Source organism: Aulonocara stuartgranti, assembly GCF_965226115.1.
Source record: "Aulonocara stuartgranti genome assembly, chromosome: 9".
Classification (NCBI taxonomy): Eukaryota; Metazoa; Chordata; class Actinopteri; order Cichliformes; family Cichlidae; genus Aulonocara; species Aulonocara stuartgranti.
In genome coordinates this window covers 11,421,142-11,436,040 of record NC_138960.1, presented here as the reverse complement: position 1 = coordinate 11,436,040, position 14,899 = coordinate 11,421,142, and the positions used below count along the sequence as shown (strand labels likewise).

Genomic DNA, 14,899 nt, shown 5'->3' with positions numbered 1-14,899 from the left:
CTTTGAGAAGCTGGTCCGCAGACACATCACAGCAGCCCTGCCCCGCAGCCTGGATCCACACCAGTTTGCCTACAGAGCAAACCGATCCACGGAAGACGCTGTAGCCACAGCACTCCATGCTGCATTAACTCACCTGGAAGAGCATGGTAGCTATGTGCGGATGCTCTTCGTGGATTACTGCTCAGCTTTTAACACCATCCTTCCACACAAACTGGTGGCCAAGCTACAAGACCTGGGGCTTCCATACAGCACCTGCATGTGGATCAATAGCTTCCTCTCGGGCCGTAGACAGAGAGTCAGAGTTGGCCATCACACATCCTCAGCCCTGAGTCTCAGCACTGGCTCACCCCAGGGCTGTGTGCTCAGTCCACTGCTCTACTCTCTCTACACACACGACTGCACTCCTCGCCACCACAGCAACATCTTTGTGAAATTTGCAGATGACACCACAGTGGTGGGGCTCATTTCCAAGGGAGACGAGTCTACGTACAGAGACGAGGTGGAGCAGCTGACGTCATGGTGTAAGGCCAATAACCTCCTCCTCAACACTTCAAAAACCAAAGAACTCATAATAGATTTCAGAAGGAAAAAGGCAGAGATCCAACCACTATTCATAAATGGGGACTGTGTAGAAAGGGTGGCAAGCTTCCGCTTCCTGGGAGTCAATATAGAGGAGAACCTTTCCTGGAGTGTGAACACCTCCGAGCTGCTGAAAAAGGCCCAACAGAGACTGTACTTCCTGAGAATTCTCAGGAGGAATAACATCACACAGAGACTGCTGGTGTCCTTCTACAGAGCCACCATTGAGAGTGTTCTAACTTACTGCATATGCATCTGGTACACTAGCTGCACAGGGGCTCAGAGGAAAGCACTCCAAGGGATCATTAACACCGCCCAAAAGATCACTGGCTGCCCTCTCCCCACACTGGAAGTTCTACACAACGCCCACTGTTTTAAAAAGGCCCAAAACATCATAAAAGACACCTCACATCCTGGCCACTCCCTGTTCGAACTGTTGCCCTCAGGCAGACGGTACAGGGCAATCAGAGCAAGGACTAATAGACTCAAACACAGCTGTTATCCAACTGCAATAACACATCTGAATACTACAAAAAAATGTCCATCACGCCACTCTTGTGTTATTCTATGCACGGTCTGAAGCATGTGTGTGGGAATGTATGTGAATGTTTTACTGTTATATCTTATTAGTATTTTAAGTATTCTATCTATTTTATTTATTGAATTTTATTGTTTTATTTATATTTTGATATTGCTAGGGATGATGCAATGATCGGGGACCATTCTTAATTTCGTTGTTCTCATGACAATGACAATAAAGTTTCTGACTGACAGATTGCCGCCCCTCCCTGAGCCTGATTCTGCTGGATGTTTCTTCCTGCTAAAAAGAAGTTTTTTCTTCCCTTTATTGCCAAGTGCTTCCTCACAGCAGGTCATTTGATCGTTGGGGTTTTCTCTGTATTATTGTAGGGTCTTTACTGTACAGTAGCAAGTGCCTTGAGGCAACTGTTGTCGTGATTTGGTGCTATATAAATACATTGAATTGAATTCTACTTATCCCACCAGACCGATTTTTCTCGAGTTTTGCTTTTTTTTTGCTAGTGTCCTTATTACTACTAATAGCATGAAACAGTAGGGAAGTAGATGAAGGAATCTCCTCTCAGATCTAGATCAGATCATTAGTGAGCTGCTGGACAGTCTGTGGTGCTATTAGGGGATGTCAAATGCAGTTATATGCAATGTCCCAGAGGTTCGCAATTGGATTCAGGTCTGAGAATGTAAGGGCCGGTCAATGGCATCAATGTCTTCTTTTTGCAGGAAGTGTCTACACATTCTGACCACTGACAATAGTCAGGGTACTGTTGCTGAGAGTCTCCAAACTTTTTCACGACTGTATCTGAATCTGCTCTGATCTGAGGCAAGAACGATTGTATTCTGCAAGAATGTGCACGAGTACATTTTACACAAATGCATAGTGCATGCATGTATTATTTATTTTTCATTTATATATTTTTAAAAGCATTGTGCTTTTCTGTGGTAATTTGCTGTCATGTAGCCATGGTAACACACTGGAATGAGTTAGTATAACTTTAACTGTAATAATACAGAAGGCCAATATTCAGCTGAGTTCAGGTTTGTTTATACAGCACAAGACCAACAATGACAGCAGTCACCTCAAGGCGACTATATATAATCATATATAACCTTCTGCCTCTGTATTACAGCAACCTCCAGACAGCATGAATAGGTCACAGGTGTGATGCATGTGCACAAACACACAATCATCCCAGGCTTTTCTTGTTTTCATCTTGTTTTTCTTGCAATGAAAAAGAAATGTTGGAGGACGAACTAAAGGGCGTCATCACACTGTAAATACTTGAGTGTGATGACACATGTATTAGAATATAACGGCATGCATCAGCTTAAGATTCTTATTATCAGGTTCGTATTTGTGTTTCAGTACATTTACATCCACACTCCCGGCTACGCGGGAAGCTTTCAGGTTGACCTTGAACGTGGATCTGGAAGGACAAACACCTCTACGACTCTAAGGAGGCTCGGAGAAGAAAAGAGCTGAACCTGTTAAATGCAGCAAGTGTAATGTGGCGAATACATTTTGGAGGGAGTCTCTGAGCTGACGAAAGGATACATTTTTAACCGTTTTGTAACGGCGGTTATTATTGAAGGCAGTTTTTCGCTACCATCTGTCACCGCCGTGTGCGTTGGGGGACACGCGCTATAGATTGTTTGTGATTGCATGTGTGAATAACAGCGAAGACTGAGAAGTGAGGCTCTGAAAAGTGCACTACAGTATGCATGAGTGTATTTCGTGCAGGTGTCAGATGGAATAAATGCAATCGCTTTTGTTTCTGAGCAATGCCGAGCCATGTTAACATGCAAGCAGGGCTACAGCAGACATATGTTTCCTTAAAAAACACTGCATACATAACATTTGTAAGAAAATAAGCTAGAGGCTACAATAATGTACTGGCTCCAACCAGCAAGCGTGCGTGTGTTTGTGTGGCTCTGTTTTTTTCTGAATGGACAGGTGTATGTGTGGTTTTATGGTGATGAGCTGTCTGAGTGTGTTCTGTAGACAGCACCTCAATGTTTATGCAGTGCTGATAGTCTCCAGGAAAACATTGGGGAAAGAGTGCTGCTTGATATTTATACACAGCAGCCATACCGTCTGGCAATGATGATGGCTCCCTCATGGCCCCAAAAGACAGCAATAAACCCAGAGAAAGCATGAGCGAGGCAGAGTGAGAAATAGAGCGGGATATGTGGAGTGCAGTCGAAGAAGTCAAAACACGGCAGCTCTTATGAAGGATTTGAAAAAAGAAAAGAAAAGAAAAATGGCTGCAGTGCTAAAGTGAAACCAGTTCAGGTAGTTGAGCAGAGTTTTGAATGGCTGGTCCTCATTGTGTTAACCTAACACAGCAAAAAGGATTAATATTATAAATGAGAAGTAACATTTCTCTCTAAAGGATAAGATGGACTTCCACTGAGCAGGCATCTTTGGGTCTTATCTTTGACAGAAATGAGTCCACCCTGTTTCCTGCAGCACATAAAACAAATATTTGCTCATCGTTAAAATCTCATATCAAGCACGACTACAGCAGTCCAAGAGTTGGGCCTAACATTCTTTCAGAGTGGCGAAGAAGGGTGACGTCATGCAGCCATCTGTCACACTGGTGGTCTAAACCTCAGCTGGAAGTGGACCGGCGTGATCCAGACTGGCCCAGCCAAGGCGAAGCCCACCTGGTGGGCATTTAGTACAGCTTCACTCTCCACCCCTGCAGTGCCAAGGGCACTGGCTGTTACAGCCCGCCACTATTGATCCATTTGGAGACCGAGCAGCAGTGGCAGGTAACCAGGCACCAGATGGCCAAAGAGACCACCGCCCACACACGGGCACCCACATATGCACAACCAAATAAACAAGACCTGATTCAGATCACTTTTACATAGAAGCCACAGCAAGCATATGGTCTGTGGCTTGTACACACAACTTTTGTACACATTTTTTTTGTTGTTTTTGACACCAATACAACTATTCACTGCGTGTTTTTGCACAGTCACAGTACTGGTAGTGTTTACCTTTTTTGTATTCATTTATTACTATTTTTAGAAGTAGAGACTTTAGAAGTCGGCTCATAATTATCAGCATGATCACAGCAACAAGACCCACTGTTTATCCCCACATTCATTCACACTTATTAGCCAATACGCTGGTGAGAAACAGCACCCCACTGGCTGCAGGTTATTTAAGTCCTGTGGAGGAAACAGCAACAGAATGCGTCAGTGACAGCATGGGAGCTGTGCAATTTAAGCTCCTAATTTCAAGAAAAAAGTCACTTCCAGGCTGACTGAGTTAACAAAGATGAAACTGACCATAGTGAAGTTCACAGGATGTTTCATGTCCTCGTTTATTCATTATTTTGCACAAAATAAAAAGCATGATCAAGAGGTAGCAGCATCCGGTTGTTCAGTGATGACGCGACGAATCCTACTTCCAGGTATAAAGTAGTCTGCGTTTAATATGGCTTTTGTGTTGTTAACATGTTTAATGTTTTGTATTTTCTTCTATTTAATTCCAAAAAGCTCCTAAAACAGTCAGTGATCACTGTTCACCTCCCTCGGCTTTTATCACCGCTAATCATTTATTTAAGCTCAGTTTTTAAAACCTTAGGATGTAACTACAGCCCAGCCCATGCAGCAGTATATGAATGACTAACCTCATATTGTGGATGGATTATCTCAGTTGTTCTCCTGGCTGAAGTTTGGTCCTTTTACAGCATCCTGCCATGCGATTACATTTGTTCCTGACCACCGAAAACACTCATGTTAACTTTTATCGAGTGGAAAAAAAGTTAGCTTGTTTATATTATGCTAACATAGCTGTGTCGCTAGCGGTAGCACATCATTATATACCAGCTAGCCAAACTTCAGTAACCCTACAAACGTCACTGCTGTTTAGTTTCCTGTCTTCAGTTATGTTGGAAGTGATAGCAGAGCTGTACGTTTTAATTTGTTTCCAAAACCCCGCAGTCAGGACATGCTATATTGTATTTAGATAGAAGCTAGCGAGCTAACTCCCTGCTAACTTCTAACTCCGTTAAATGTCATAAATTCCGTTTTCATGGATGCCTGGATGTTAAACTCAATTGTTACACCTGGTAGAGCAGAACGCTGATCATTTTATTAAAGATGAAAGACTTTAGACAGTTTTTCAACTCTCAGTAATGTCATAGTGATTGTTTGATATATGGACCTGCAGCGGAGTTTAGACCCAGACACGGCTAGTGACGTCAGACTGAACAACCGGATTGACATCCACCTGTCATACAAAGAAACCACGCCTCACATAATGCATACTTTAATTCAAATTAAATATAGAGTGACATATATAAAAATTCAACCCCTATAAAGCTGTCATGGTGTAAATATGCAATAGATATAAAAATATATTTTTAATCAGACTTTAAACATCTTTATTTGTGCTGTAAAAATGTGCATTTTAACAGTGGGGATCAATTGGATTTGACTCACGTTTGGAGTCAGCCTCATGTGGACATTTGAGGAACTGACATTTTTGGCATTTGTGTTGTTTCAGCTCCAGGGCTTGACACTCAAACTACAATCTCTCAAAATTAAGAAAAATCTATTAAAAAAAGACATGAAATACAAGTGCATCAGAAGAAGCTGTGTACTGTATATCTTTATTATGTGCTATGTACATCATTTACAGTATAGTACAGCAACAATACAGGGATATGCTACACACTCAGGATTGCACAGTTTTAGAGTTAGGCCACAGCGGTTGGGTACCGTGGTTATGAGACATAACAGTAAGTACAGCATACATCTTTGGCTTCATTGAAATAACAAAAGCATGAACACAGACAATGCAAACTTTAGTCCACAGGAAGTACTGACTAAAAAAAAAAAAAAAACAGAAGGAAGAAAAAAAAAAATCCATGTTTTCCTCATATTTGAGTTGTGTTTCAGGTTAATACAACAACACAGCCCTGAATTCAGTCAAAATGATTTTCCCACGTGGGATGTGCCTGTGCATATGGAAATAATCTGTGCATACACCAAGGGGATCACAATAGCGAGAGTAAATTCTAATTCATTCTCTAACTGGCATCATTTCTCCCAGCCTATTAATTTGCGGTAAAATTAAACTAGTCCTCATTTTGCTGGGCTTGTTTTCCGATTGAGCCTCTCTGCCTCCTCGTAATACAGAATCTCCGATTCTCCTCCCACCAACACACAGCGGCGGTCACAGCCTACAGAGCGTCGGGTTGAGGGACGGAATACAGAGAGAAACAGAGGAGACGGAGATTGGATGAAAGATAGATGGGGAAAGAGAGCAGTAAAGAGCGAGTGGGAGAGAGAGGAGGGGAGTGACACGGTGAGATAGAGCAAGAGAGAGGGGAGCCGACAGAGAGATGGATGCAGCAGGGTCGCTGAGGTGAGGAGATGGTGTAATGATTAGATCACAGATACCCTTGAGCCTTCCTCCCGTCCCTCCTGCCCACAAAAAAAAAGAAAAGAAAAAATCTGGAGGCACACTTGGACGAGAGGAAAGCCTGCAGCTGTAAATGGCCCCGCTGTCAGAGTTCATCTGGGTGGAGGAGGGAGAGCAGGAGTGGATTACCAGAGTCTGCGATTAGAGGAGCCCACTCCAGCTCTCCAGTTCTCCCCAGACGGGAGAGAGGTGTGCTCCTTCTACAGCACAACTCTCTCTCACTCTCAAATCTCATGTTTGACTGTTCGGAGACAGCAGTCGTGCTGGAGAGCAGGAGGTCCTGAAGGCTCTTACTTGATGAGAAGTTTCTCGAACATCAGAAATGATCAATACACGTCTAAAAAATAAAAGTCATGGTGGTATCTGCCCAAGGAGCAGTTTAAACAACCCTCCTTTTGTACTTTGATACTCTGGGCTTGTCTTTCACAGCTTCCTCTGTTTCTCACGCTCGCAGCAGCACGTCTGAGCCTGCTGCCAGCTGTTTCCTTTAATATCGTTCACCTCCTAATCAGATGATGTCATGCCCAAACTTTTGCAGAGTGAGAAGTGGCTGCTAGGCTGTGTTTAAAATGCTTCCATCTAGTGGTCACTTAACGACACTGTTGATGAGCAGAGGAAAGTGTGTCGGGTAGGCAGGGAGACGGCACAAACATATGACAACGCGATCCTTCGGTCTAGTTCTTTAAGAAAACGTCTGCATATAAAACACATTTCTCCTACATATCACAAAAGGCGTGGAGAGACGGCGCTGACAAGGAGTTATTAATGACTTTCAACTATAATGGCTCCATTAAGCGTATATAAATGGCTTGCTTCATAATAAATCGTTACTTAAATTCAGAAAATGTGATACTCAGTGGCATCACCGCAGTGCAGACGTGACAGTGGAAGGGCTAGCTCTGACTGGAAGGATTGCCCTGCGGGCTGATTCTCGAGTTAGCTGAAGAGCGATGGTTTCTTTCATCTCGTCAAATCAATACAAACTCTGAAAACTCAACGTCTACAAGAGAATTTCACCATAGTTTCCACTTAAGCTGCTCCTTAAGCTTCCCTGCAGTGTGCTCCAATGACAAATGCGATCATATTTTAGCTGAACTGCATGGTTAAAAAAAAAAGAAGGAAAAATGAAGAAATGCAGACAAACAACAACTTACTAGACATTAAAGGACTAGTTCAAAGTAGTGTTTTGACCATCCTTACATAATACATGCGATGTGGACTGCTCTATGACAGGGCGACTGTGAGGAAAGACATCACCAACCATCGATTAAATAAAAGTTTCAGTATGTACACATTGAAAAATAGAAAAAAGACATGATTTGAGGTTACAGCCAACAAATATTTCATTGCTAAACAAAGCTACACAAAGCCAGCTACTGAGGAGTCCTCCATGTCCAGCGTGCATGATCACTATGTTGGATCTGTGTCCTCTGGCACCTTTCTCCTTTCTGCCGTTGATGTTAACATTAAAAGCGTGCACAGCTTGCGTCTCTGTGAAGGTTTTTATTCCTTCAAATGTGGGAAAATCCGCTTTTACTCTTACTAAGGAAGCATTGTGCACAACCGGGGTGAGGGCGGTGGGGGAAGGCAGATATAAGCGTGACAGAAAGGTTTCTAAAAGATGACGTTAGTCCTTCTAGACTACTTAAAATATATATTTTTTATATTTTTTTTCTAGTCCATTTCTGTGAGACAGGTGTCGGTGTTAGTATAGCCTCTCCTGGTCGACCAGTGCAGCCTCTGGAACGTAATCAGCCGTGTTTATCAAACCTGCACACGATGAAACTGGAACAACAGCTCAAAACATGCTAAGAAACGATGAGACGATAAACTGGGGAAGAACAAGGCTGGGGCTGTGTATGTGCTTTTCTTTTCTGCCGTTCAGTGCTAAGGTAGCAGGTGGCTTCCAGGTAGCGTGGTTTGTCCCCTCCCCCTTCCACCGCCACCACCACCCCCGACGAGCCGCTAATGCCTCCAATAAGATAAACCCTTGGCGGATGGGCTCTTGTTGACAGAGCTGCCACCGATAAGAGCGTGGGGATCGCTAACGGCCAAGACAACTAAAAAACATGAGAGGCTGGTCTGGAGATAAAGAATGTAGGAGGTGGAAGGAAAATAGGAACAACAGCGATCAATTGCTGGCACTGTGCAGCGATGCTATCCGACACCATCCCTCTCTTACATCTCCTGGAAGAGTGCGTGTGCAAGTGTGCGGCGATAATAATCTGAAGGGAGAGGAGAGGTGGGTGGTACGCGCGCGCGTATGTGTGTATGAATCTGGGTCATCAAGTCATCAATATCCACCTGCATTAGTGGAAAAAAACAGGCAGGCAAGGTCAAAACTGACTGAAATCCCTTCAGACATGAGGATGAAAGGGGAAAAAAAGGAAAACTGAAGTGTCTCCCAACTCTCAGATGACTCTATTCCCACACAGAGCGATAAGGGGGGGGTGTAGATGGATGAATGGATGAGCGGATGAATGGAAGAGCGGCGTTTGAGTATCTGCTGCTGACAGTTCAGGCAACGGCCGACTTGGCAAGCGGAAACAGGTGGGAGTTGTGGCGCTGCGGCTGGCTAGGGCAGGGAGGAAGGAAGTGGAGGATGAATTATGGATGGACGGATGAAGTGAGGGGGAGAGGAGGAGGGCGAGGGGGTGGGTTGGGGGTGTCTGGCGAAGACCTGTGCCCTGCTGACAGGCAAGCTGCTAGTCGGTGGAGTCGCTTAGCCACACAGAGTCAAGCAGAAATGACTGTGCATCTCTGCATCTGCAGCGTACAAAGGCTTCCGGGATGGTTTTAGGCAACAGGGCACCGTGGAGGTGAGCGAAGCCGTCTGCTTCACTCTGAAAAGTAACGCGGGAGCAGACGGGGGTGCAAAAGCTCACTCAGTCACTGTCATGAGATCGGTTTGCTTACTCCACCGCTGCCCTTCTTCTTTTATCTTCCTCTTTTTCCCTCACGCGGGCCCTTTCACTCCTCGCACTCTTCAACGTATGTGGATGGAAACCAGCCCACCTGAGGGGGGAAAAGAGACTGAGATTAGTAACCAGACAGGGGTCGAATGTCGCCATCAGTCATCATTTTCTCAGTCTGCTTCAGCTGTTGCTACTTCAGACACTTTGCAGATGTAACCAGGACCCAGTAAAGAGCTGTTGCTGCTGCTTTGATGCCTTTCTACTGCCCTGTCCAGCTCTCCTCATTTAAAGCTCACCTCCTGGTATCTCCTCCATGCTGATGAGTGTGTGCTGGAAAGCACAGCAAACATTTTTAACAAAAGCACATATAGATGCGCCATCTTGGAGGAGCTGGACTACCAGTACAACCTGAATGGTTTGCAAGTACCATCAAACGCCGTCAGCAGCTACGAATCTAACAAAAAGCAAAACTAGGGAAAAACAGTCAGAAGGGATAAGGACAAAGCCCCGGTTTGTCGTCACCACTTCCAAAACCATTCCCTTTTTTGGGCGTTTCCTCTCCAGTGCAGCTGTGTTCACTTGGCCTTGTGTTATACTGAGCTGATCAAGTGTTTCTGTCACGGTCATCCTCGTCTTTAAACGCCACAGGTCTGGTCTGTGTTTACATCCTCCTGTTTTAGTGCTATTGTGATGGTTTCCTTCATTTTTTGAGAAGTGTAGTTAAACTGTGAGTCAACGCCCATGACATGTCATAAAACCACACATAATCAACTGATTATTTTACATATCTGTCTACAGTGGGTCAGTGGCAAAGGGAAAAAATAATGGGGTAACTGACTTTAAAGAAACTATATAGCATATTTATCTGCATTATGCTCAGAAAAATTGTTTAAATCAGCACATACCAGACGAGATACATGCAGATACTGATTGGCCAATAGCAACTTGGTAAAATAAAAAAAAACTGTTGTATTGCTTTAATGATGTGATATTATTGTACTGATATATTGGAATTTTAAATAGAAAGAGCCAACAAAAGTAATACCAACTGTTTTTACTGGCTGCTTGCCCTAAAGAGACACTAGCAGCACTTCACAGACTCTTCTCCCCCTCCTTAGTTTTTTTAAGAGTGGCATCAGTGCACACATCAGGCTTAGTAAAAGTGAAAAGCTCCATTTACTGCAGCTGTTCACTTCACACTCGCAGCACAAACACATTATTTACACACAAGCACGCACTCAGTCCGCCGCTCGCCGCCGACCTAAACTCCAGCCACGAGTGGGAGTCGACGCACAGATTTCCTGCCTTTTCGCTCAGAATTTAACACCTGATTAGAGAGCGCTCCTGGCATTGGAAAAACGTATGCATTTAAGTGATGTAAGAGCAGCAAATGAATCCTTCCAACAGGATATGTGGAAACATAAATACTGCACACAACTGACTAATGAAAAAATAGACTGAGTCTGAACAGCCCCTTCCAGGTAGCCACAGACAAAAATATCTGCCAAATTTTTCTTCTGCAAAACGCCCGCTTTTACTGCTACCCAAAATTGGATTTAAGAATTTAGCAGCTAGAATCATTTCAGAGTGAAGACTGCTAATACAAACTTCTGTGCCTTGATTAAACAATACTGACAGATACATACTTTATATCAAGGTTGATTGTTTTTAAAGGAGAATAATGGCATGCTGCCCACCAACATGGGGATTTTTGGGAATTTTAGAAAAAGATGATATCCTGGAAGGCAAAACCAAGCCCCCCCTCCCACAATTTGCCATTGAGCACCTTAAGGTTTCCACTCACCCTGCCGTTGACCTCGCCCCTCCACCAGCCATTAGCTCCCGACTTGGTGTAGATCTTAACCACGTCTCCCTCCTGCAGAGAGAGCTCCCGGGTGTCGCGTGAGCTGAAGTCGTACCGCGCTATTGCCACACCAATCACTTTGGGGGTAAACACTGCAGGAAGAGAAAAGAAAATGAGGGGGATGCAAAACAGGACGAAAAAGAGAGAATGTGCTCATCCATGGTTTTTGCTGACGACGAGTTCAAACACATCGGTTGCAACATGTAGACGCTCATACGGACAGAGAGGTGGAGAGGCCTGGAGTTACACACGTCTAACTTTGACAACTACAGGTTTCTTTTTGGTCACCAATTTTATTTTTCTTCCTTTCACACAAAGATAGAAAGGACCTTCACCGCCCCTCCCCCACAGCGTCAATAAAATTCCAGCGTCTCTGATCCTTTCATCTAAAGTATTCAAGAAAATAAAACCACAGAGAAAATATAATGAAGGAAAAGTTTTAATTACGCAGCCAAATTCAGCCAGCTGTTCTTCATAAAACTAGCTAGAATCTAGTATGAACAAAAGGAACTATTTTATGTAAAAAACTGCCAATTTTGTACATCAAGCTGGAATTTCAGCCAGGTAATTTGACTTCTGGCGACTTTGTACAAACTCACTACTCTGAGTGTAAGAGCTGTGCATAGCTTTAGAGTCATAGCTTTAGCTTTAGCAGGGTTCTGACAGCAGTCTGTGTTAGACTACATGTCTCCTGCTGAGCAGACAGCGGTGTGAGAGACACATGTGGAGCCGGCTAGCTAGCTCCATCCCACCCTGCCGGCTCTCTTCCCTTTCAGACGCTGACCGGTGGTCCGACTGGGCAAAGCTGACATGTGGAAATGGAATGTCAGACCTCTACAAGCTGGCCGTAGGGATAGAATATCTAATATAGAGGAGCTCTGTGTATTTGGACACTTCCACCTTTACTTTGACAGACAGACCTGGACAAGCACACACAAAACCCAGCCACATACCAACTGTGGAAAACATCTCACACACTCTACTCTTTTTCTTAAAGGTGCACCTCACACACACACACACAAGCAGGCACATGCAAAAATGTGGACACACATCGTACAAACATGCAATTTGTACAGAATGGCATGTATGTGTGCAAAACTACACAAGAGGTGAGACGGTTCAATGAGAAGCTACATGAAAGATGGGAAAGGCCCAGATTTTCATGCAGTGACGCAAACGGACAGCCAGCGTTCCCGAGCAGCCATCAACAGGCGAGGTGAAGAGAGAAAGAGACCCAGTGTTAAAGTGACAGGCAAAGACAGGGAGAGAGAGAGAGAACCAATACCTGTACCTGACCAGAAGGGAGCAGAGGAAGGAGGTACAAAGCTGTAGCCGGCAGGAGTTAGAAGAGAGAGGCCGCAGAGCAATGGGGCTATGGCAGGGCGGAGGCAGTGCAGGCCAGGCAGGGGGGTGGAGAGATGCAAGACGGGGTAGAGGAGGGCAGGAATGGGTAGGGATGGAAGGAGAGAGAAGCAAAGGAGAAGGGAAAAAAAAGCATGTTTTGTAAAAAAAATTTGATCTTTCTTTTTCAGAGGTATTTAAAAAAAAAACCACACAGTCGCAGTTTGATGAAAAATAAATGATGAGGAGAGCCAGTGAGACTTATCTACACAGCCACTGGAAGCAGCTCTTTCACTGATGTTCGGTGGTTAATTAATTTGTGCCCCTAAAAGTATTTACTGTGTTTTTGGAACTATAATTATAATTCTAATCTTTTTTCTCCCAAACTCAAATATGAGATCAAACCATAACATTTATCAAAACTTGCAGCAATTTGTCGATGACTAAAGGTGAGAATTTTGAATTCTAAAAGCCTCTCACGTTCAAAAATCTTCTACAGTCACTTGATATGGAATAGAAAACACAGTAACAAGCTATCAAACGGCCGTTATAAATGTGCAAAAGCGAGAAGAGGGTCTTTGTCTAATTGCCATCGCTGAATTAAAGGAAACACTGAAGGTCCTAAAAATGTGCACTGCTCCTAAAATGTTGTTGAGACACAAAGCGATGACATATCTTGTTCCACTTTGCTAAAAGGACTTCTGCCTCGCTAATGAGGGATGACATCTTCGCTTTATTGCATTTAATTGAGAAGAACATGCAGTCTACTCACAATTACAGCGCGAAGGGGGATTTTTGCACAGTTGGAGACGTAGCTGTAATATTCTCCCCGACTTGCAGATGCTCAAAAAACACGGTAATGTACCCCGTTTCTTTATTTCACATTCCACTATTACAGGATTTTTCGAGGGTGCTCTAATTGCTTTTGTGCAGGCTGTTTCTGAACCTGAAAATGTCGCAGATTCTTCTTTACAAAGACTAACTGTGCCTTTATCTCGGCGTACAGCTTGAAAAACAACCCACCAGAGAACCACTGCATTTGTATTTCCGTCTGTCTTCCAGTCTGTCTCCTATTGGCAGAGGAGGCAGCTACAGAAACTGATCCTGTTCCAGTAACGTCTGAGAGTTGGCAGTGTCACTGCCTTGCTGTGGGAAATAGAACCTCTAACCCTGACAGTATTAGCACCTTGGTGTTCGTGGGGTTTTTTTGGAACGTAACTAAAGAAGCAGAGAAAGTTTGGCATGAGAACAGTCAGGGTAAAATGCTAACAATGAAAAGGGTTCTTTTTTGCTCAGTTGTGTTGCTAAAGTACAGAAACAGACCGCAGAGAATAAATGTAGTCGACTTAAACAGATGCCAGTGATTATTTTAGTCCAGAAAAGTTCAACTGTGGTGAACAAAACAACCAAAAAAGAAAGGATCATGGAAAACGTATTCCACATACATATAGTATGCAGAGTGCAGTGTTGCAATTCAACAACATCCAGAACAACCAAAATGATCATACATGAATCCTGAAATGACACAAACCTCGCCTAAATGGAGCTGTGTCATACTCTTATGAGCGGGGTGGCTGTAGAGCAGGTGTACTGATCGGAAGGTTGGTGGTTCAATTCCTGGCTGCCTTTTCTGCATGCCAAATATCCTTGGGTAAGAGACCAACCACCCCAAGTTGCTCTCTGATGCATCCAGAAAGCACTTCTGCACTGAAGCTCTCTATGCACTGTTCTTGAGCTAATCTGAAGGCCTCATGACGTTTGGAGGTCTGCAGAACGTTGGTGACCTCTGTCCACCACGCGCCTCAGCATCCACTCACCCTGCTCTGTGATGTTACATGGCCTACCACTTTCACGGCTGAGTTGTTATAATACCACTAACAGCTGACTGTGGAATATTTAGTAGTGATGAAATATTATGACTGGCCATCCTGGAATTCTCTGAGCTCCTGAGAGAGACCCACTCTTTCACAAATGTTTGTAGAAGCAGTCTGCATGCCTGAATTTATACATCTGTGTCCATGGAGGTGACTGGAATACCTGAATTCAGTGATTTGGTTGGGGGAGTGAATGCTTTTGGCAATATAGTGTATGTCATACAGTAAGTAATTATGACCAATGCACAGTTCATTATTTCCGAGAACAGAACGAGCACTTTAAATTCAAGTCTTCTGCTCATTTTTCAAATCTGCTGCCGTTCTTTTAAAAGCGTGCCCCCAGTCTACC

General features: G+C 43.9%; 1 protein-coding gene across 1 annotated transcript in view; it reads right to left on the bottom strand.

Moving 5' to 3' along the window:
* Nucleotides 1-5,724: 5,724 nt before the first annotated feature.
* Nucleotides 5,725-14,899, bottom strand: part of vav3 (vav guanine nucleotide exchange factor 3) — a 97,224-nt gene continuing 88,049 nt past the window's right edge. Inside the window, exons 26-27 of the mRNA XM_082546993.1 lie at nt 11,276-11,427; nt 5,725-9,571 (exon numbers count right to left, since the gene is read on the bottom strand). Of these exons, the coding sequence (XP_082403119.1) occupies nt 9,527-9,571; nt 11,276-11,427 (197 nt within the window). The 3' untranslated portion in view covers nt 5,725-9,526. The remainder of the gene's footprint in view (nt 9,572-11,275; nt 11,428-14,899) is intronic.